We start from the raw sequence: 24,922 nt of genomic DNA on the forward strand, positions 1-24,922 counted from the left end.
AACTAACTCAAAATGATCAGAGACCTAAATGTTAAGAGCTGAAACTGTAAAATTCTGAAAAAAATACATATAGGAATCAATGTTCATGATCTTGAATTTGGCAATGATTTCTTAAAGAACACCAAAAGCACAGGAAACAAACAAAAAATAAACTGCGCTTCATCAAAATTAAAACCTTTTGCTTCAGGGGATACTGCTGAGGAAGTGTAAAGACAAGCTACAGAATGGGGAAAATGCTGGCCAATTATATACATAATATGGATGCACGTGATATATCCAGACAACGACATACTATGATCACAAAATGAAATGACATTCTGATACAAGCTACAATATGGATGGATCCTGGGAACATTATGTTACGAGAAGGAAGCCAGGTACAAAGGCTGCACACGTATTATATGACTCCGTTTCTATGAAATGTCCAGAATCGGCAAATCCAGAGACAGGAAGTAGGTTAGTGGCTTCCTTGGACTGGAGGGTAAGGAGGGTTTTGTGAAGGGTACAAGTTTTCACACTGAGGTAATAAAAATGTGTTACACTAATTGTGGTGATGGTTGCACAACTCTGAGAATATATTAAAAACCACACTGGTTTGTACACTTCAAATGGCTGAACTCTATGGTGTTTGAATTATATCTCAAAAAGCTGTTACCAAAAAATAAACATGACACCGTCACACATCCACGAGAAAGGCTGACAGGTACGAAGAAGACTGACCAGTGTTGGTGAAGATGTGGAGCAAATGGAGCATCATACACGTCTGGTAGGAATGTCAAATGATAAACCACCTCGGAAGCACTTAGGGTAATGACCCCCCAAAAATGAAAGTATGTAAGTAAGGGCAAAAACATGACTGTTCCCAGCAATTTCACTCGTAAGAACCCCAAACACCCATCAACAGGTGAATGAACAAAGTGTGGCTGTGTCCATACAACACGACACAGCAATAAAAAGTGAAACTACTGAGACATGCAACAACATGGATTAACCTCAAAAGCATCACGTTGAACAAAAGAAGCCAGGACGAGAGGACACACTGGCTGACTGCGCTGAGACAAGGCCCTAGAAGGGGCCCAGCTCATCTAGTGACACAAACCAGACGGGGGGCTGCCTGCGGTGGGGTGGGGGCAGGCGGCAGGGGAGCCGACTGCGAAGGGACACAAGGGGCCTTTTTGGGGTGATGAAAACGCTTTCTATTTTGGTTGTGGTGGTAACATGGGTGTGCCCATTAGTCCAGACTCCGTGAACGGTACACTTAAGATGCGTACATGTTACTTTACGTCAATTACACTTCTTTAATGTCCGTTACACTTTTTTATAAAGTTGACTTAAAAAACCAAACTAATCGCTCAAGCCTGTAGAAAGTCTATCATTAAGGGGTGCGCAGAACTGATCTAATGAAAGAGGTGAAGGGAGGAAGGATGAAGAGGACAGGAGAGATGTTTCTTAATGCCGCGTTTTCCAAAAGGTCCTTTCACTACCAGTTTTTACCCTGCGCAGCACCGAACCAGCTCCTCCTCACTCGAGCAAACTGTCCCTTATTTCCCACGGTCACAAGCAACAAAACAGCAAAAGAGGGGGTGGCGAAGAAGGCTCTGGGTAGAGACAGATGAACAGAACCAGGATAATCCCGTCATCATGACCACGGCCCTGGACACGCTCATCCTTACAACGGAGGGCAGCCCTGCGACACCTGGAGGGACGCAGGCGGTACTGTGCTGAGTGAAGTAAGTCAGACAGACCCACGAACACCGGATCGTCTCTTATATGTGGAATCTACAGAACAGAGCAAATGAACAAACAAAACTGGAACAGACTCAGATGCTGAGAACAAACTGACGGCTGCTAGAAGGGGGGTTGTCAGGGGGCTGGGTGAAGAAGGTGAAGGGGTGAGGACTCGGTAGTGACAGAACAGTCACAGGGATGTAAAGTACAGCCGGAGGAATACAGTCAGTAATACTGTAACAACTATGTGCGCTGCCAGGTGGGCACAAGACTTAAGCGGGGATCACATGTTACATTATATAAATTTCTAACCACTGCACTGTACACCTAAAACTAATATAATATTGACTGTCAACTATAATTGAAAAAATAGTCATGAGGATAAAAAGTACAGCATAGGGAAGATAGTAAGAATATTACAATAACTGTACAGCGTCAGATGGGTAACAGACTTATTGGGGTGATCACTTTGTGAGGTATATAAATGTCTAATCACTATGTTGTTTTAATAATAAAAAATGAATAAAAGAAAAAAATAAAGTAACTGTTGATTTAAAAACAGGCAGTGAGCTCGTGAGAAGCCTCGCACCAACCCAGGTGGTACGTGCTGTAGTTTTCTTTCTATTTCACAACTGAGGAAAGTGAGGTGCCCAGATCACCGACCCAAGTTTACAAGACTAGTTAGTAGTTTGGGGAGCAGCTTCCCGCAGTCGGGTAACGTGCGTGTGGGCCCCAGGCGAGCAGTTCGGAGGGTCTGCTCACTTGCCCCCAGGAGGAAGTAAGCGTTCCAGCAGGTTACGCACGCGTCGGGTGAGATGGAAGCTGCCTAGAGACACGCTCCCTGACTCCAGTCTCCTCGGGTTTAGCCGTCACCTTGCCCCATGAAAAAGCAGGTGGCCTTAATGGTAGCATGTCACTGCACACGTGCAAACAAGCCGTGCGTCAGTGTGCCTAGGAAATTCTGAAGCCACTGAATCAAAACCAGGTTTATTAGGTGCTCACTCAAAATCCACTGAATAAACAAAAACAGCTCACCAGTTAGATTTCTTCTTTTCTTTCGAGATGTGAAATGATAACATTATGCCCCCATCTAGTGGTTAAGAAGAAAAGTGCTTCAAAAGATGCCCCTAAAACCAGAACCAACTTTCTGACCCTGGTTTTCTAACTGCTGCTACTTCAGAGCAGGTGGGAGAGAGGAGTGTGTGTGACGCTTCCCTTAGGGAAACCCCACGCCGGCCAGCACCTCCTCCCTTGAGAGCTAAGGAACACAGCACTTCCCACCGCAAGCCTGCTGGGGACCCGCGACCCCGGTGACCCCCAGGGAAGGCCCTCCAGGTGCCTGGACCCATGCTACGCCGAGGCCACCCATCACCCGCTCCCCAACCCTAGCCAGTAGCCAGGTCAGCCCAGTATCACCCCACGTAAGGCACGAAGGGGAGACCACACGAACGCCCTTTGTGAAGGCTCCAGCTCGGAAGCACACACCTCACTCAGCGGGCCAGTCACACGGCTCCCCGCTGGCACAAGGCAGAAGCCCAGGGCTCGGGAGCGGACAGACAGCAGACAGGGCTGGCAGCTGGGCTGTGACAGTGAGCACCTACTGAGCCTGCAGGCCAGGCGACGGTCACAGGTGGCAGCCAGTGCAGGCCTGGCCGGCAGGTACACCCCGCTACTGCCCTGTGAAGCACTCAGAGAAGAGGGGGTATTTGACCAAGGCTGCAGGAAAGGGAAGAAGCTAACGACCATTCGAGAACAGGGCATTTGAAGGAAAGACAACAGCGAGCAGTACGGCATGTACAGGTCACCGAGAGCGCCTGGCCTGCTGCTGCCAAACCCTTCTGCAGGTCGCCGTCCCCGACCTCTCCTCACTTTGTGCGTGCTGAGGCCCTACGGCCCGCCACCGCCCGGTGCCCACCCTTGGTCACCCCTGAGCACTGACCTTCAGACTAGAGGATGCCCTGTGCCAGACTTAAAACCTTCCCAAACGGTAACCACGCAGGCAGTTGAAAGGCAACACATTCCCTGAGCACCACCTTCCTTTGGAAAACGGACCTGAGACTGCGGGTTCCTCCACATCCCCTCCCTGACTGCCCCGGCCACACTGACCCCGAGGGCCCCCCACTCAGCCCCGGCCACACTGACCCCGGGGGCCCCCCACTCAGCCCCGGCCACACTGACCCCGGGGGTCCCCCTCACTCTGCCCCGGCCACACTGACCCCGGGGGCCCCCTCACTCTGCCCCAGCCACGCTGACCCTGGGGACCCTCACTCTGCCCCGGCCACGCTGATGCCGGGAACCCTCACTCTGCCCCAGCCATGCTGACCCTAGCGGGCCCCCCACTCTGACCCCAGGGGGGGCCCCCACTGTGCCCCGGCCACACCGACCCCGATGGCCCCCACTAGGGGCCCCAGCCACAGTGCAGGGGCTCTGGACTTGCCATTAAAAGGCTGACCAACTCCACCCTGGACTGAATCAGGATACGAGCCCAGGGTATAAAGACCCCGAGGGCAATAAAAATAGGGTCAATTGATATTAGTGTTTGATGAGCCTCTGTAACAATTTCTCCAATCCTAATACACGTGTCTTGCTCTATCACAAATATTTCTGTGAAGACTGAAATCAGGCTTTAAATCCAGAGCACTGTGGCCGGTGCTCCAGTTCAGACACACTGCAGAGTGGGGTGGGAAGGACGGGGCCTCTGCCACCTCCCAGCTGCTGTAAACGCGGCACAGCGTTTGAGGGGAGACTTTGATGCTGAAACGGAATTTTCCCCACGTATCTGAAATGGCAAGACTGCTTGGCAAGCTCGGTACCCAGGCACACGTGTCATAAGCTGGCAGGGAAGGCACCTTGCCCACGTGGGAGCTCCTCGGACCCCAGCCCCGAGTGCGTGACGCCAAGCCCGTGCTGGGTCTTCCCCAAGAAGCCCTGTTTGATCCTCATCGCTGTCACCCACTGCCTCTTCCAAAACTGGGACAACAGAGGTGCCCACCGTCTGACGGGGACAGGATGACCTGGAGGCCTCCCTGAGGTGAGAAGGGGGATGCGTCTGTGCAGATCCACCGTGCAGATACACCTGGCAGACCCACCTGGCAGAGCGAGACGTGCGGTGCGAGCCGGGCCGTGGAGACCACAGACACAGCTGGAAAGCGGCAGTTCTCAGGCTTTGGGGGCTCAAAATCCCTTTCACTCTTAAAAAATTTCAAGGAGTTCAAAAAGCTTTTTTGTTATATCTGTGGATATTTATTGTAACATAAATTAATATGGAGCAGCTCTTAAAATACGTATTTGTTAATTCATTTAAAAATAACAATCATAAACTCAACATGTTAACATAAATAACCACTTTTATGGAAAATAACCATATTTTCCAAAATGAAGAAAACTAGGGAGAAGACTTGGAGCTGGAGAAGGGGGCACCCCTGCAGGGTGAGTGGAGCCCAGGCGGGGTAAGGGGCGGGGCACCCACAGAGCATCCGAATTGGGACAGGTGAGCAGAGGGCGTCTGTGGGGCGACGTGGAGGGGACATCCGTGTGGAGGGGATGGCCACCTACCCATCTGGTTAACAGCCCTGTAAATAAGCCTAACGGGGGATGAGGACCAGAATGACCCCCCTGGATGTGGGCTGGAACTGCACGTGTCAGTGGGATCTCACTGATTCACTCACTGTACGATGGTTATGAAAGTAAACATACACGCACACGTCTATCACTAACTGTCCACAAGAGGGGTGGGAGCAGCAGGGAGCACACCTGCCACCCAGATTCTGGGTTCGAAATGCCATTTTTCCACTGAAAGGAACCAGAGCCCCTTGGAAAAATGGCTGAATCAGGGCTGGGACAGTGAAAGTACAAGGTGAGTCTGCATTAAAGTGCTGTGCCAGAGAGAAAAGGAGTGTTCAGAGAATGATGAGAAACGTGTGAAACCACAGAAGTCAACTTGAACAGGCTTCCAGTGGCCGATCGAGGACAATCGAAACATTAAAAGAAAGTCACAGTCATGGATTATAACCCACTGCATAAAGTCGGAAGCTGCGCGCGCACGTGCATAGAACATGTAAAGTGTGACGAGGAACAGTTACTTACATAATCTGAAGGTACCTCCCCTCAAAAAGCTGCATTAACTGAGGGGGCTATTCGCTTTCCAGGGGAGAGGAGGCAGGCAGCAGCGTAAGCACGTGACCTGGGGACCACCACCAGCACCACCACACGGAGGGAGCGGTAAGAGCCCTTCCTCACTTACAGGGCAGGCCTACTAAAGACGGAGCTCAGCAACTCTTACGAGGCAGCAGCAGACATCCCAAACCGAGGGACACTATAGATGAGCATCTGTGATCTTCCGAGTGACGGACATGAAAGCCACGGAATGACTCCTGAGAGATAAAGACTGAGGACACTTGCGTGCGCTTCTATCAAGTGGAGCTGTTTCCTATAAAATGCGTGACTGGCACACCTGGTGAGGCTGAGTGGACGCTGAGGGTTTGCTGATGGGAACGTTTCGATGTCAGTGTCCTACGTAATGGGCAGCTGTGTTGTGCTAACCCGAGAAGAGGTACGTGTCGTAGGAAATGGTTAGCAGAGGGCGACGGGGCATGTGGGCAGCAACACACACTCCAACGGGCAAAAACAAACGCCCGGCACCTGGGCTGCCAACTCATCTGGCAGTTGATGGTTATTTAAAAACGAAACTTTGATGATCAACTTCTTTCAACAGAACTTAGGTGACAGTCAAGATGACCTTTATTCCTTTCGCCTTTATTTCTTTTTTCTTCAGTATAAAAATGTCTAGTGTCCAAAGGGAAAGTCAGAATTTTATGCTATAGAATTGTCTGTTCTTAAAAAGAAAACTCCCAGAAATAACCCAACCAAATGGTATTCTAGTGACACCTAGTGACCTTTCATATGCAGTGTTCACTTTCAGTGGAAAACATGAGCCATGGCCTGGAAACTGGCAGTTAACACTAGATAGACATATGACACAGAAAGGTCACTTTGGCTGTTACCTCTAAGAGCCGTTGAAGAAAGTTCAAGCTCACTAAAAAATCAAGGAAATGGAAATGAAATCAATTTTATTTTTTCACCTACAAAGTAGGAAAGATAAAAAAGATGGATAACTCACAGTATGAGTAATGCTTGTGGGAAACAGGTGTTCTTTACACGGCTAAAAAGAAGGGAAATTGGCACACTCTTTCCAGAAGATAATTCGACAGCATCTAACATAAATTTAAACATGCAAGCCCTCTAACCTCAAAAGTTCACTTTGGAAAAGCCTTATTATATCTGCAAGAATGTAATGCACAGAAAGGGTTGATGTCATGCTATTTCTCATTGCGAAGAAATTAAAAACGTCACACTCATTGGAAGATCAGTTATATAAATCACTAATATATATATTACAAAAGATCACATACATGTTTAAAAAAAACGAGACAAATATACCTGTATGTAGTACAAACATGAAAAATGTCCTCTAATATACTGTTAACTAAAAAGGGTGCATTCCATAAAAAAACAAAGCGACTTACTTATATGAGTGTATATATAAATACGAATGCATAAATATATACGTATTCACTTCTTATGTGCTTAGAAAAAGTACCCAATTCTCAATGGTACATTTCCCCGAAAAGGGGAGGGAAAATACTGGTAAGACAAGAGGTGGGTTAGGGGAGGATTTTTTTACTTTAAAAATATACACATTTAAGTACAAATACATTTAATTCAAAAGAAAGTTTATGTTTTCAACATAGCAATAGAAAATCTAAAAATCAGTAATTTGACAATTAACATCTGATTGCATTACAACAAACACTAATAAATAAGATAGAAAAGAACATGTATTAAAAATGCAGTTAAGTTCACTTTCAAAGGAACTTAAGAGGTTGCCTCTGGATTCCGTTAAAAGTATTCTAGAGTTTCCATGAGCCCCTTGAGACAAGGGCTAAGTGGGGCCAGAAAGAGAGGGGACCAAGAGAAAAAGGGAATTAGGGAACAGACCAGCAAATGAGAGCAGGACACTAGGAGAGAAAGTGTGGGTGACAGGCCTCATTTAAGTACAGGAATGCCTGTCATTTTATGTTTTTGTCCAAGCATCTCCCTTAACTTCAAACTTTCAGTAAAGGTCTGTTTTTCGGTCCCCTCCCCTCTCACATTCCTATACAACCTTTACATGTAGGTCACGTCACTTCCCCCGAGACATTTTCTCTGATGCCTCTAAGCCAATGTCGGGAAAGCCCCCGCCCCCCAACCCTGCACATTAGTTGTCGGGACAGATATTTATTGAGTACCTACTATGAGCCAGGAATGTGTTAAGATACTAAGTGGAAACACAACCATACAATAAGACAAACACGGTGGCACTTACAGAGTCTGCGTTGTAACAGAAAGACCAAAACCCATGATTACATAGATGGTAGACAGAACAGACAAAGGAAGAAAGTAAGTTTTCACAGCACACAAAGGAAACCAGGAGTGGAGACAGAGTAACAAAGAGGCTCCACTACAGACTGGGGACAGAAACCCTCGGAATGTGACCCACAAGAAGGAGCTGAGCACAAAACAGGGTGAAGAAGCCGGGAAAGGCGGCAAAATTCTAGGTCGCACATATGGACACACACAGGCCTGCTGAGGACATATGAAGACCAGAGTGGCCAGAAGACAGACAGCGCAGGGGCGCGGCTGAGATGAATCACGCACAGCTGTAGAGCAGGGGCGGCGTGTGTGTCACGCCGTGGGCATCTGAAGATCCACGAGAGATCTATCTGTGGTAAAAATCAACAGGCCATTTTAATGGATTCATAAGGAGATGAGGGAGAGGGAAGAATGATGGCTACGTGATTTTGAATCTTCCCTCACACCCTCCTGTAAAAAATAACTTAAATAAAAGACACACGTGACCTACGCTTTCACCAACACAGAGACATACACACATACAATAGCACAAAGCTCAAATGACCTATAAGGAGAAAACCAATCTAAATTCCAACACAGCTGCAAATCTGTGGATGCAGCAAGCGGGGGGAGAAAAGGCTTACGACTCCATGAAGAGAGAGAGAGGCCTGGAAGACTCAGGTGAAGGTAAAATAAAGTCTCATAAAGAGGAAGTCCGGCACTAAATGCCAAAATATAGAGCAGGAGTGGTTCACAGCACCCATTACGGGGAAGGGGCTTGCATGTGAGCAGGCCTAGAAGTGGCCGGCTCCGGAAAGCGGATTCTGGGGGAGAATCAAATAGAAAGAAGCGTGGTAACCCTGGGACAAACAACAGCGAAGGAAAAGGAGGAACTGAGAGGAAAACAATTACTAAGGATCCTACAGAAACAAAAGGCAAAGGCTTCCCCTCCTCCCCACGGACGTTATCATGAAAGGAACTATGCAAGAGAGAACTGACATGAGGGGTGCCCCGAAACTAGGATCCCTTCTGTAAAATGAATGGGAATAGAACAGAGCAGACCATGGCCACAAAAAACTACTGAAGAAACAGAAGAAAATGCAACTCAAACCATTACAGCTGACAAACAGCCCCTCTCCCCACCCATAACAACGAGCACAAAGATGAAGTAAAATACAATACAACCCTCACACCCGAATCAGATACTGTCAAAGTATTTGGGAAAATCCATCCATGCATCCATCCATCCACGAGACAGTTCTTGAATCATAAACATAAAAACGTAAGAACCACAACAACAACAAAACAGGAAGACAAAAAAAAACAAGAGTTGATGAAACTCATGAAAGAAAAAGAAGACAAAAATCTTGTCAAAGATGAAGACCAAATTATAAGGACTACTGAAAAACAAAATGGGAAACAACAAAAGTGAGATCAAGAAAGAAGTAGAAAAGGTCAAAATGGCTGAAATAAAAGGCAGTTAAAGGAGGCCCAACATACATATAACTGAAGTCACTGAAATAAAACAAAGTACTATTTAAAACTATAATCCAAGAAAATTTTCCAGAAATAAAGACCCGAATCTCAGAAAGGCCAACCTAGAATTGAAATGATCAATTGAATCAATCTGAGACATTAAAACAAACACTACAGTGGTACCTTGGTTTTCGAACGTCTCCGTTAAGAACATGTCAGTTTACGAATGCCGTAAATTTGATGGATCTATGGTATCATTAGATAGTAAAATTCATGCTAAATTTGCAGTTTTAAGGGTTGATTTTAAAGGTCTGGAACGGATTAACCCATTTTGCATTACTTTCTATGGGGAAATCGTGCCTCGGTTTTCAAATGTTTCAGAACTCGAACAGTCTTCTGGAAAGGATTATGTTCGAAAACTGAGGTACCACTGTATTAGACTTTGAAGGGAAAACAACCTTCGAGTCCACAGGAAGAAAAATAATTTACAAAGGGAAAAGAACTAGACTAGCATCACCTGCGTCAAAGAGAACATACTAAGTTCCACTTGTGTTTAGTCCTAACAAATCAAATCTCTAACAAATAAATACCCTAATAAGCTATACGTCATACCTTCTGGAAATACTAAAAAAAACCCAACAACTACAAGAAGGCTTTGGAAACTGGAAAATGAAAACAGCAAATTTTAAAGGAAAGCAAAATATCTTTTGCTTTCCCCCATTTTCTGGGTCTCTGCCTTAGGTAATACTGACAATCTCTGCGGGAGAGCTGGTGACTGGCAACTCAACCGCCAGCAGAACAACCTGCTGTCTTTCTGGCCAAAGGAATGAGGGGGAGGGGCCTGAGTAACGAGGGCCACCAGGGAATGAGGCGAGGATCCTGGAAATAAAAGAACCAGGGAAGAGGAACCTCAGATTCTCAACATATAAGTGCCAGTTGCTGGCTGGCCCCGGCCTGCATGTGTACGAGGCAAACTGAAATCAGCCTGCAGTGAAGGCTTAAAGAACTGAGGCATCTAAGCAAATGCCACCACAGGATTAAATGACAGTCACAGTTTAAAGCTAAACAAAATAACTGCTTGCTAAAGCAGCATCATCAATACTCTTGAGAGCAATATTTAAAACAAAAAAAACAAAAAACAGAGTCTACATAACATTTACAATGTCCAAAATACAGCCCAAAGTTACCTGTCATAAGAGCCAAGAAAATACAACAGCTTCTCAACCAACAGGTGCCAACCTTAATATGCTGAAATTATCAGACAAGGCAAATAAAAGAACCACTAGTTAACTATACTCCGTGAGGGAATGGAAATATACTAGTAAATAAAGATATGAAAAGGAATAACAGGGAATCTCAGCTGAAAACCAAAATACACATCCATAAATAAGAACCAAGAGGAAATGTTACAAGTGAAAATTGCCTGAAATAAATTTACTTAATGGACTTAATGACAGAATGGAGTTGATAAAGAGTCAATGAACTTGAATAAAGATCAATGTGGCAAGAAAAAAAAATGAGTGAAAAAACAACAAAAACCAGGACATCAGAGACAAGCGGGAAAATTTCAAAGGCTGTATTACACAGGAGGGACTAATAAGCAAAGGCCCAGGCCAGACCGGACCCACCATCACATTCTGTGATCAAGTTTTCCTGCAACACAGCCGCACCCCTTTGTTTGCTGATTGTCTCGGCTCCCTTCACACGACAAGAGTTGAGCACTTGAATGCAAACCACATGGCCCACAAAGCCTGAAAAAGTCACTATCTGTCCCTTTGCAGAACAACTGCCCATCCCTGTAACACAGCTAATCAGAGTACCAGAGACAGAGAAGGACACGGGGCAGAAAAGTTATTTGAAGAACTAATGGCCAAAACTAATAGTGTATACATTCAAAAAACTCAGCAAAATCGACAACAGAATAAATGTAAAAGCACTTAAACTTCTGAAAACCAAAGATAAGGAGAAAAACCTGCAAGACAAAGGCACATTACTTAGCATGGAGAAATGATCTGAATGACTACAGGCTCCTCATGAGATACCAGGGGGCAGAAGACTGTGGGAAAACACCTTTAAGAGGATGAATAGAAACAACTGGCAACCTGGAACTGCATATCCATTGAAATACTATTCACATATGATGATGGAATAAGGACATTTTCAGCTAAAGAAAAACGAAGGAAATTTGTTGTCATCTGATCAAAAGAAATGCTAAACAGACAGAACTGGAGGGAGAAATACATAATTTAACAGTAACATTTGAAGACTTTAATACTCCACTCAATGGACAGAACTAAACAAATCAAGAAGGAAACAGAAAAAAAAAAAAAAAGTATAAACCAGCTACTGTAGACCTAACAAAAATGTATGCATAGAACATTTCTTTCCCAACAACAGAATTCAAGGGCCCATGCAAATAGTCTACTGGGCAGACAAAATGTCAGGGCATAAAACAAGTTTCAGTTACTTTAAAAGGATTCAAATACGTAATAAAAAACATGTTCTCTGACCACAGCAGAATAAAATGAGATACCAAAAACAAAATGAAGTTTGGAGAACTCACAATATGTAGAAAGTAAACAAGAACCTCTAAAATAACCAACGGGTTAAAGTAGAAATTGCAAAATAGGAAAATACTTTGAAACAAATGAAAAGAAAAACACAACATACCAAATTTTATGAGATGCAGCTAAAGCAATGCTGAAAAGGCAATTTTTAACTGCAAACACATATTTAAAAAGAGGAAAGATTTCAAATCAAAAATCTAATCTTCTACCTAAAAAAATTAGAAACAGAGCAAACTGACCCCAAAGCAAGCAGAAGGAAGGAAATAATGAAGTGTAGAAATAAAGACTTGAAAAAAAAGAAAAATCAATAAAATCAAGTGGATTCTTTGAAAAAATCGATAAAATTGACAAGTTTTTAGCTCGACTGACGAAGAGATTACTAAAATCAAGAATGAATGATTACCAACCTCAGTGAAGAAGAGATTACAGAATACTACAAACAAATGTATGCCAACAAATTAGACAACCTAGACGAAATGGACAAATCCTAGAAAGACACAAATTATTCAAAGTGACTCAACAACAAATATAAAATGTGAATAGACCTATAACAAGAGATTGAATTAGTAATCAAAAAACTCTCCACAAAAGCAAGCGCAGGGCCAGATGGCTTCACTGGTAAATCCTAACAAATGCTTGAAAGAATAATCAACACCAATCCTTAGCAAGTTGTCAAAAATGGACAGTAATGGATTACAAGCCATTGGAAAATATCGCAGTCCACGAATGGATACTGACCCATCCATCAACCAGGATGGAGAAGGGAAGCTCTTCATTTCAGCACACGGCCGGGCACCACTGGGAAAGGAGGTGCTGGACTTGGAAAATAATCATTTTGTAAGAATCAAAGCTAAGGTTGGTTCAGGCAAGAATCATCAATAGACGCCACACATGGGGGGCAGGGAGAGACAGAGATTTGATGAAGAGCAGGATTATCTTCCCACAGCTGGCTTATTAGTTTCAAGGGAAACAAATAACAATTATACAGAGGAAAAATCAGCCAACACCTTGCCAGGTGACCAAAATTAGCATCACCATTAAGCGGCAGATGGACACTGTGTCCTGTGGGTAGGACACACATCACTCACAGAGCATCTGAACCTAATCACGGGGAAACCTCAGACAAACCCAAAACGAAGGACATCTTACTCTAAACAAAAAGGGGCAGTGAGACTGGAGTTTTCAAAACCGCCTGCGCCACGCGAGATCACTGGTCCGGCCCTGGGAGACGAGAGACCAGGCGGGAGGGCACAATGCCGGGTCCCAGACGGAACCTGTATGGGAGGGAGAACCTTGCTAAAGGACGTGCTGGTCAGCTGACAACCCTGCACATCCAAGACAGACCTCCCAGAAGCATTTCCACGTGAAAATTTAAAAAAAAAAAAAAAAAAAGGAAAAAAGAAAACTTCATCTTCCTTCCTTACTTGTCATTGAGCTTCTTGTGACTGCTGTTCCCAAACTAGTCACATGAAGGCCACACCCACTGAAGACCCAGCCCCTAAAGCCACAGAGGAATAATACCCCATTGCGTACAACACAGGAAGAAAAGGTGTAAGTCTCTTTTTACATTCTCACTAAAAGCACTCACTGTATCTTCTAATCAGACCGCCTTCTGGTCTTGTCCCTGCTCTGTCCCCTTATCAGACTGTCCAAGGTAGGAAATGTGACAGCGGCCACTTTACAACTATCTTGGCCTGTGACACATGACAAACACCTCTGGAGACTGGCGTGCTCCCTGAAATGCAGACGCAAAGGAGTCACGCTGCTCTTTTAGAAAGCTAGAGTATACAGTGGTACCGCAGTTTTTGAACGTCTCTGTTGACAAACATTTCAGTTTACGAACATCGCAAACCTGGAAGTAAATGCTTCGGTTTTCGAACACGCCTCGGAAGTCGTACATGTCATGCAGCTTCCACTGAGTGCAAGAGCCTGAGGCCTGGCTGGGGGCTGTTTTAGAACATTTCAGAACTCGAAGGGCCTTCAGGAACGGATTACGTTCGAACACTGAGGTACCACTGTATTTACATGAAAGCAGCAGAGCAAAGTAGAAGGCCTGGGCTTTGGCTGACAACGAAGCAGGAAACTGGACAACGATTTCATGCGTCTCTTCAAACCTCTTAAACCCTGTTCCCACTCTCATCCTTAGAGGACGATCTCGTCTCCTCAGTAAGAAAGCAGACAGTCGGAGAATTTCCACAAGGCCCGATGCCACATGTCCTCTGGGTACCGTCCCTGTACACTCTGCAGGCCCGGCTGTCCACACGGCGCGCCCCGTCTTTGCTCCCACCCCACATATCCTGCAGAACCGCCAACCACTCCCACAGCCTGCCCCCCCCGCCCCCCCCCCCCCAGCCACCTGCACGAGCAGATTGCTCCTCCTGCTGCCGCTGCGTCACACACATTTCCCTCTGCTCGGCCAGTCGGTCACAGATACGCTGGCAGTTCTCCCGTCGCCATCACCTTCTCCACTCGGCACCTCCCCACAGGTACACCCCAGCTCTCCGTCCCTCATCAGGGTTCCACACCCCCAACTTCTACTTGACCTCTCTTGCTCCCACTAACCCACTAAAGCCGAGATCCCAGAGACCCCACAGACCCCACCCCGCTAATTCCAGTGCTAACCCCTCAGACCCGCCTTTCCGCAACCTACTTACCACAGGTGATGCTCACCACCTCTCCTTGTTTTCTTACCTGACTTCTAGAACCCCACCGTCACTGGAGTTCCTCCTCAACCCCCAAAGCCGCAGCGCCCAATCCTGGACCCTCCTGCCTCTCTCCCTGTGCTCTCTAGGAGGGCACATCCAGACTTGTGGCTTTAAATAACACCTGCAAACTGGAGTCTCCCACGTTCTGTCCAACCTCTCCCAGGAGCTCCACACATGTATTCCACTGCCTACCTGACCCCTCCACGTGGGTGCCTAACACACGTCCCAGTGCACCGCCTCGTTTCCCCGAACCTGCTCCTTCTGACGCCTTCCCAAGCTCAGTAAATGGGAAACCCATATTTCTGGTTCCTTGGGCCAAAACCCTCACACCATCCTTGACTGCTCCCCTTCTCTACAAACTTGCACCTAAATCCTCAGGAAATCTCGTCTGGCTCCCTTCAAACCTGTATCCTGAAGCTGAACGTTGTACATGGCCGCCCTGCTGCCCCCTGGTAAACAGTGTCCCCGCCGGGGTCGCCGGCAGCCATCAGGCGCTCCCCGCCACGGCCCCTGCCTGTGCCCACACTCCCTTCTGCCTCACACCCCCAGGAACCTGCATCCCATCGCCACGACCTCTCTGAACTCAATCTCCTCCCAGCTTCCCCGTGAACACTCTCGTCATGGGCTCAGTTGTGTCCCCCCAAAATTCGTAAGACACCCAACCTCCAGGACCTCAGAACGTGACTGTGTTGGGAAATGGGGCATTAAAGAGACAATTACGGTTAAAGGAGGTCATATGGGTGCCTCACTCCAGCAGGACTGGTGTCCTTGTAAGAGATTAGGGCACAGACACACTCAGAGGGACCAGATGAAGAGAGACAGGCCAGCCAGCACCTGCATGCCGAGGAGCGAGGCCTCAGGAGAAACCAAGCCGCACACACCCTGCTCCCGGGACTTCCAGAAGCAGAGAAACAAGTGTCTGTGTAAGGCCTCAGGCCCCACCCCACCAGACTGACACCATCTGCCTCGTCCCATTTGCGTCCCTGCTGTTTCCTGGATTCACCAGGTGTAAGTGTCTCAGTCTGTGTGCTCATTCCCCTCCAGGCAGGGTTAGAGGTTACACCCTGTCCATCTTTTCAGCTGTCGGAACCAAGGCTTGCGGATACTAAATGACTCACCCAAATAAGACGCAGAGAAAAGATGGAAATCAAATTCTATCTGGTTCTACGATCCATGCAAAATATATTGCCATGCTTTACCAATACTAGATACTTAAGGAAAAAAATAAGAGCAACGACTCACTTTTCAACCCAGAGCACTGAAATGAGCTTTACGCCTCTCTTCTGTGCTTTGTCCCAGGTTTTCTGGTACCCGTCTTTAAACACCACGTGGGTCACTTCTTTGTTAAAAGTTTTTGAAACCTGTAGATAAAGTACAGAAAACAAAATGTAAATTATCACAATTTGTACAGTTTCATAAAGTGACATGAGCTACTTGTTTGTTAGAAGTTTTTGAAACCTGTGAAGAGCAGAAACCAAAATGTAAATTATTACAATTTGCACAGTTTCATAAACTATAAACCAGTGCCAACTCATGGAGACATCTGCAAAAAAGCAACAAAATATTAGCAAACTGTATCAACCTATGAAAAGGATAACAATACATCCCCACCACTTGAGTTTATTCCAGACTGCAAAGTTGATTAACACTAAAACAACAACAACAACAACAACAAAACCAATGATTATTATTCATTACATTAACAAAGTAAGAGAAAAATCATACAATCACCTCAATACATGCATAAAACACATTTGATAGTTAAAAAGTTTGTGAGGAAAACTCTTAGTAAATTAGGATCTCGGAGCTGACACAAAACTGCACTAAGGGAAATGCTAAAAGCTTTCCCTTGAGATGAGGAACCAGAAAGGGCTATTTGATGTCTCCATTCTAGTCAACCGGCCCTACCCAAAGAAGTATGTCAAGAAAAAGAAATGAAAGGTGTTAGGATCAGAAAATACAAAACTGTCCCGTGCACATATGATTCAGTTGTGTACATTTTTAAAATGCCCCAAATACCACAGAATTCATAGTTTGGTTAAGTTTTCTGGAGACAGGGTGGACATGCAAAAACGTTTTCTATATACCAGCAACAGTTAGAAAACAGGAATTTTAAAGATTCTATTTATAACAGCATCAAAAATGACCACATGGAAAAAAAATGAAACAACTGTTTCATACCATATATGAAAATCAATTCCAGATTTACTGTAAATCTAATTGTGAAAGGCAAAATGATAAAACTTCCTGAAAGTAACATAGAGAATCTTCATAATCTTGGTGTGGGTGGGAACAGATGTTTTTAAAGAAAACATACAAAAAAACTCACCATAAAGGATAAAACTACATTACATCCTCCCCAAAGCCCTCCCCAACAAATACACTTTTTTTGCTGCTGAACTCCCTCTGACAGCAGTCAGCGTTTACCACCTTCATTCCTCGTATGTCAATTATCATCAAAAGATACCATAAAGAAGGTGAAAAGACAAGGCAGAGTGACAGAAAATATTGCAATTCATATGATTGAGAAAGGGGTCAACTGACAAAGAGAGAGAATGAACACAAATCAAGAAGAAAAACTCAATGTAAATAGGAACTGGAGACTGGAATAGGCTCTTCAAAATAAATATAGGAAAACGTGCAAGAAAACGCAAATTCAAACCACGATGACAGACCCCCCCCAGAAACACGAGAATGGCTGTAAGACTGACAAAACCCAGCATGTATAGCAGTGAAGCTTTCATATGCTGGCAGACGCACAGACTGATTCGACTGCTACAGAAAACTGTCAGGAAATCACTGTTAATTTTCTCACATGTGACAATGACCTTTTGCTACACAGGAAAATGTCCTTGTTCTTAGAGGATGCATACTAAATATATTTAGGGGAAAATTATGATATCTGCAACTCACTTTCAAATAGTTCAGGAAAAAAATACACATACCCATATAAACATAGGTGTAGAGATGGAGACTAAGCAAGTATGTTCAGGTGTTAACAATTATTACATTGTTACGTCTGTGTTCACTGATAGCACTATTCTTTCAACTTTCTAAATAAAAGGTGAAAAACAAAAAGATCCAAGAGATCTAAGATCTTAATACTACCCTCAAACGCCATTTTGTCAACTCACGTGACCCACGGCTTTTTTCTCAGCCACAGTAACACATCCAGGCCAAGCATGTAGCAGGCAGGTATCATCAGACGGAACCTTCCAGTGTATCAGAAAAAAGGCACCTTTTCAGGTTCAAAAGCAAGCCCTGCCACTGCACTCTGAATTCTCTCCACCCGTCTGTTCTCCCATCTCTCCCATCAGGGCCCATCTCTCCCATCAGGGCCCACCCGTCTGTCCCTCCATCTCTCCCATCAGGGCCAGGCCGAGGGTGAGCCAAACAGTTCAGAAGCGCCCATCTTCTCTGAGGGTGGATGCGCCTAGGGTGTCAGGCTCTGGGCACCTCTTACCCTAATCCCTGGGCCTGCCTTCAGTGAGGGGCTCACCCATTTTAACCTCTCCCTTCACCCAGCCTATCAGCCATCCTCCCCCACCCCCCCCTCCCCAGATACAGTGTTCACAGCTGAACTTTCCCCACAGCGGTCTGCATTCACCACCTATGTCAATGATGGCTGGACTGGTTTCGTCCCTTCAGCCAGTTCTCTGAAACGGCAATAAACACAACAGTGACCTTAGAGTTCTCAAACCTCGAGTATACTGACCAGCCTCAACTGTCCAGAAGAGCCTGCAGTGCTTCACAATTCCACTGAAGTCCATCCCTCTGACTTCCAGACTTGTTTTCTGGAGTCTCTTGGCTTTCCTCTCTATCTTTGTCCCTGCGTCCACGGCAAACATGAAATACTAAAAGGGCTCCACCTTCAGCACTTTTCATTCTAACTACCTGGGTCATTACCACATAAGTGGCCTCAACTGACCTCGAGGCTCTTAGACCCCAAAACCTTGTTTCTAGCCTTGAGTACCTCAAATTCCAGATCTGTATACCCAAATGTCAAGATATTTCCAATATGTCCCAATTCACAACTGTTCCCTGAAACACCTGTTCCCTTCCGTATCCCTCACTTTGCTCAAGAGCATCACGTATCCAAGTAACCGATGGCAGGATCTGTGTTTTCATGCTGGAGTCCTTCTCTCTCAGAACCACAAGACCAACTGTTCTATAAATCCTACTGTTGTAAATGCTTCATACTACGGTTCTTTTCTCCTTACCCACTGTCTTCTTTTTCATTCATGTTCTAGCTAATAACTCCCAAAGTAAGAAAATGCAAATATATCTCATTAGGTACCAGAGGACAATCATGTGTAGAAATGGGAAAGTGAATTTCTTACCTTTGCCCCCATATCCAAAAGTTGGTTTCTAAATGCCTTTGAATAATTTTCTGTTCCATTGGCTGACCACACCTCAACATAAGCCACTACATCTGAAAATAAAAAAGATATTAGCATTAAACATATTTGAAATGCCAGCATCCCTTGCTCAAGGATTTCAATAGATTTTTCTCTTGTCCTATTGACATCTAAATATAAATTTAAAATTTCTTCTATTACAAGCCTATTCAAAACAGCATTTGTGCTATTACAGTTCTTAAATTTTCAAGCAAAGAACAGCTTTACTCATATGCATGTCAGTTTACATTCTTAAGACTAGATGCTCTTCTCAGATCCCTAAACCAGGCTTAGCTTTTCTTGTGCAAGAGTCTGTTGTCTGTAAAGGACCAGATACTAAATATTTTACGCTTTGAGAGCCACACCACCACTCATCCTCACCGCTGCAAAACAAAAACAGCCAAAGGCATGAAGTGACTAAGTGAGCCTAGTTGTGTTCCAATAAAACTTTGAATTTCATGTAATTTTCATTTGTCATTCTTCTCCTGGTGTTTTTTCTTTTGTCTCCCATTTTAAAAAGTTAAAAAAACAAACAAAACAAAAACAGGCTTAGCTTGCAGACCCTACAAAAACAGGCAGCAAGCAGAACCGGGGTGGGGAGGACAGTGTGAGACCTGTTCTTTTTCTCAAAATCCGATGCTTCACAAGAATTTCTAGGTGTGCCATTCTAAATAACTGTGAGCAAAGCAAAAGGAAAGCCAAGCTAATTCAACAAAACACTAACACTAGGAAAACAGCCCCATCTGATCTGTGAAGCCTGTGTGTTTCTGTAAAGCCTGTGTGTTTCCTTTTGACTCTAAGGCCTGTCTTCCACGCCGGGCGCGTCAATACAGGGCCGTACTTCCCGCCGTCAGCGCTGTTCCCCATCGCCCAACCATCCACTCCTCGGCTTCTCCGGCCCCGCCACCCGCCTGAGCCATTCCCGGCGCCCGGTGACCTCACCAGGGTCCCCGGGCGGACACTGACTACAGGGCAGCTCGGTGCCCGGATTCCCTCCGCACCGACCAGGCGCCCGAGGGGAGAAACACCTCCACGCTCCACGCGACATTTCCTCACCTGTCAGGGGAGGTGAAACATCTGCGGAGGCTGCTAAAGCTAAGACACCATTACTCAAGCATTTAACCGTCCCGGACACGATTCCTCGGTGAGGTCGCGCCGGTGCTCAGAGCACATCCTGACGGGGACGTGCGAGAGGAGCTGCCGGCTCTCGTCCTAGCTCCACAGCTGCCCCGCGCCCCTAAATTCTCCCGGGCGCGAGGACCCGGGAGAAACCAACCCATTCCTCCGCTCCTCGGCCCCAAGTGCCTGCACCGCCGCCTCCCCCAGCCCAGGTGGGGCGCTCAGGTCCCGGACGCTGGGACGGCGCCCCGCGTCCCACAGGGAGCCGGGCTGACTTCCGGGGGGCGGTCCCCTCCCGCGCGCCCCACCGGCCCGGTCCACGCGCGCCGCGTGACCCGGGTGCCTGTCCTCCCCCTCGCCTGCTCGACACCCCCGGCTCTCCATCAAGCCGGACCATGCCTCACCTTTCAGAACCGAGCCCCCCGGCGTCCCGGGGGCCGCCATGAGCGGCGGAGGGATCCGCGCGCAGCACCGCGCCGAGCCGGCCCAGGAACAGCCCGGGGCCCACACCGAGCATGCGCGGGCGCGCGCGCGCCGCTCCCCTCCGGCGCCGCGGGATCCTCCCTTCCGTGTTTTCCAAGCTGCGGGGGGGGCAAGAAAAAAAAATTAAGACTGAAAGAAAAAAAAAAGCTTCGGGCTCTCGGTGGAGAGAGAGGCACTTCCTCCGCCGGCTCGGACCGGCCTCCCGTCTAGACTGCGGGTCAGCGCCTTGCCGGCAAGGCTGTCTCTCCATCCCCTCGTTAGTTACGAGAACGGGTCCCACAGAAGCCGATCAAACTCTCCCGTCCCCAGGAGGAGACGCAGAGGCCCCCGGCGCCTCACCTGCGCTCAGCCGGGCGCAGTGTTCGCTCGAGGCCCGCGGGGAGCTCAGCCTAACTGCCCAGAACCTCCCGTCCTCGCGCGTGCACCGCGCTCCCCAGCGCCGTCCTGCCGTCAGCGCGCGGAGTAGCCCTCGCACGGCTGGACCCAGGACGCCCGCGCTGGGAGGAGCGAGGGCGCTGGGCCTCAGAGCCTGGGGCGGGGGACCCCGGACCGGGGATACAGCCAAGGTCCCCCTCACCTGGTGGCCTCTCGTGAACGCTGCAGCGCGCAAGTCCCGGAGCGGACTCCTTTCGGCCGGACGGGACGAGCTCTGCGCTCGCGAGCCGCCTGCTTTCCCGCCGCGCTGCTTCCCGGGCTTCAAACCTCGCGCCCGCGGAGCCCCGCCCACGCCGCGCTGGGCGCAGGCGCAGGCGCAGGCCCCGCCCCGACGCTGCGAGCCTGCGTCCGCCGGGAGCGCGAGCCTTGGCGGCCTGTCCTGCGCTCGCGGGGGTGACAGAGCAGGGGAGGTCTTGTTTGCTGATTCAAATTCTGTTTAAATTTCCCTGAAACCGAGCATCAGTTGAAGGATCCATATCGTATGTCAAAGAATGAACCAAATGTGTGAAAACGTTCATTTCCAGTTTCAGTACCATCTGTGTCCTGTGCACGTGGAACGCACTCCATTGAAAAGTTCGTGACGAACGCGGTCTTGGGAGTTGAAGGGACTCTCATACCCTGGAAGCACAGGCTGCGTTTCCGAGTCCGGCTGGATGTGGTTCGGAGACTCGTTTCCAAATCCCTCATGTCCACCATTGGCCGAGATGCTGATGAGTCACTAAAACTGGAAGCGTCCTTTCCCCATAAAGGGGCCTTAGCAACAGCGGAATCGCTAACATTGACTGGGCACCTATTATGGGCTGTAAGGTATCATCACAGCTAATCCTGTGCTGTCTATGAGGTGAGCGTGTTGCAGTTTACAAAGCGCTTATTGCTTTTTCTCCTAGATTCTCATTAAAATCCTATTATTTTAGGGGTATTTATGACGGTAAGATGCAGGCGTCCTCCTCCGCCTCCCCGAACTCTCGCTTACAATTGAGGCTTTCTCTCATACTTTGTGTCATGTGATGCTCACAACTGCCCTGTTACACAGAGAATGTAATTATAAGTATTATAAATATGTAAATAGAAATATCCTATTTATACTGCTAAGCAACAAATATTCAACCAAGTAAAATTTAAAGATTATAATGGACTTTATTGAAGGGTTCGTGAATGGGCAGCATCCCATTGAGCAAGTAGAGGGGCGATCCGGAGTGTACACAAAGGTCTTTAAAGGCAAAGAGGGGGTGGGACAAGGAAAGTCTAAATTTTAAGAAAAAAAAGGTTCTTTCAGGCAAGGTCACTTTCCTTTGGCGGCCAGGAGGGACAACTAGGGGGATGACCTCATTGGTGCTGGGCAGGAAATTCCAGATTGGCGGGTTAAGATTGCATTCCTGAGGAAGACTGGAACTGCAGTTAGGTTAGGTATGAAGTCTTGGTTTGCTGACATGAGATTTAGCATAAGTGACTCCATTTTAGGCCTGTTGTTTCTTTTTAATTATGAACAAAAAAGGAGCTACTTTAACAAGTCTGACAAGTTCAATAACTGAAAGTAACCACACAGGATGTTTTAATCATAAAACATTCCTAACTGAACACGTCATAATGGGAAGTCATGTCCTAGGTCTATATGGTATATTAATCCTTAACCTTGAGCAAGCCCTGTCCACTGTGTTTGTACATCTAGGATGACATACTTAAAATGTCAGAATGATCTCTTCTCCAGACCTCTAACCACCTTCCAAATACTGGGGCGAGATGACCCCAGTATTCCTCATTGTTATCTTTTCCCTGCATACTTCTGTAAACTGTATGTTAAATGTTAACTATCCTGCACCCACTTACATAAAAGAAACATGTATCTCTCCATTGTACTTTTTATCCAATCCTAGAGATTCCCCCACTTTACTTTAACCTGCCTCCTTAATCTACCAATGAATTTCATGTAATCTGCCTTCTGTCTTCTCCTTTGAGTCTAATGTATCAAATAAACTGCAAAACCGCTATTTCTTGAGCATTTTCTCAGTCCTTCGAGATTTTGCTTCTGGGACTGGCCCCTAAACCTTGGCTTAAATAAACTCTTTAAAGCCTTCTTTAGGTTTGGAATTTCTTTCATGGACAGAATACACATTAGTAATCAGGTTCAAGGGAGGTTACCTGACTAGTCCAAGCTAGTGTAGCTACTAACTGATGGTGGTGGTTGGAACTGGAACCCCAAGAGGACACTTGGACACACACACGGAGAACACCAGGTGAAGACTGGAGTTACGCTGCCACAAGATGGGAGAGACGCCTGAATCAGGTCCTTTGCTGGTGACTTTGAAGGGAGCACGGCCCTGCCAACACCTTGACCTCCGACACCTAGTCTCAAGACAATACATTGCTGTTGTTCAAGCCACACTTGGTTTGTAGCACATTGTTACAGCAGCCTTAGGAAACTAAAACAGCATGCTACCTTTTGTATAAGAAACAAAGGGACAAAGAAAATAATATTCCCACACACGTACAAAAAAATAATCAGACAGGAAGGATGAATCAAAAGTTCACGTGATTTGTTACCTACAGGGGTGGTGGGGAACAGGAGTGGCAACGAGGGACATGGGACGTGGAAGGGACACTGCTAGGGGTATAGCTTTTCATAGTTCTGGTTTTCAGAAACTGTTAATGTACCATATACTCAAAGCATAAATAAATAAAGTCAACAAGTCTGGGTTAAAAAGCTCAAAATAGCAAAATGTATTTCAAAGAAATGACATAACCACACCAGAGTGGAGAAAAAATAAGTAACTTGAGGCACAGTTGTAAAAATAATAAGAACTCTAAATAATTACCAAGCTCCAGTTCATTATTTTATCTTTGACATAGGTAGAATTTAGCAGTATTGAAACTATGTTATGTATACTTTAGGATTGTGCGAATAAGTAAATACCCTGTGGATGAGAAACAGGCTACTTAGTGTGAGGGAAGAGTCACCAATACGGAAGAAGAAGGCTAGAATAAAGTCATGGTGTCGTACTGGACTTGGTTTGTGGTTTTAAATAGAGACATAGAAATAAAGACATAAAAATAGACTGATATGGAATCAGCATAGACATCTGGTTGTGGATATGGATTTGGATGAATGTCCCTGTATTTTCTAGGTCTGTTCTCTAAGGGTGCCTGTTACATCCCAGTAATAAGTACCATCCAGAGCCCAGAACTTGGTTTCTACGTACCATTTTCCACTAAAAATAAAGGTCCCATGAAGAAATGGCTAATCCCATGGCTGAAGCAGGGAAATTACAACATGAATCTGGATCAAAAACTCCCCAGATGGGAAGAAAGTGCTCGAAGAATAATGGAGACATGTCAAAAGGACAGGGGAGCCAGCAGAAAGGCTACCACTGGAAAATACGGAACAACTTTAGCATCAAAGTAAATAATGATATTAGCAGCATATAACCCATTCAATAAAATAGGAAATTGTGAGCCTATGTCAATACAAATAAAGTGATGAATGAATGAAGACAGGAAACTCTTTGTTACAATAGTATTGTAACAAATTAATTTAAAAGAATGAGGGAATTAGAGTATCATCAATTGTCAACCATAATAATTGTTTCAAACAATAATTACCAGCTGATGTGAAAACTTGTGAGTG

General features: G+C 46.2%; 1 protein-coding gene across 9 annotated transcripts in view; it reads right to left on the bottom strand.

Moving 5' to 3' along the window:
• MCPH1 (microcephalin 1) overlaps nucleotides 1-21,861 on the bottom strand; it is a 256,430-nt gene extending 234,569 nt beyond the window's left edge. For 2 of the 9 annotated variants that reach the window (XM_088793043.1, XM_074329290.2), the window contains exons 1-4: nucleotides 21,443-21,861; nucleotides 20,787-20,963; nucleotides 19,207-19,298; nucleotides 16,109-16,227 (exon numbers count right to left, since the gene is read on the bottom strand). In XM_088793043.1, coding sequence (XP_088649169.1) covers nucleotides 16,109-16,227; nucleotides 19,207-19,298; nucleotides 20,787-20,826 — 251 coding nt within the window. In that variant the 5' untranslated portion in view covers nucleotides 20,827-20,963; nucleotides 21,443-21,861. The other 7 variants (XM_019717760.3, XM_074329294.2, XM_074329291.2 and 4 more) reach the window with 6 other exon arrangements.
• Between the last annotated feature and the right edge of the window lie 3,061 nt (nucleotides 21,862-24,922).

This window comes from Rhinolophus sinicus, chromosome 16, assembly GCF_057876585.1.
Source record: "Rhinolophus sinicus isolate RSI-liver-muscle chromosome 16, RSI-T2T, whole genome shotgun sequence".
In the NCBI taxonomy this organism is placed as follows: Eukaryota; Metazoa; Chordata; class Mammalia; order Chiroptera; family Rhinolophidae; genus Rhinolophus; species Rhinolophus sinicus.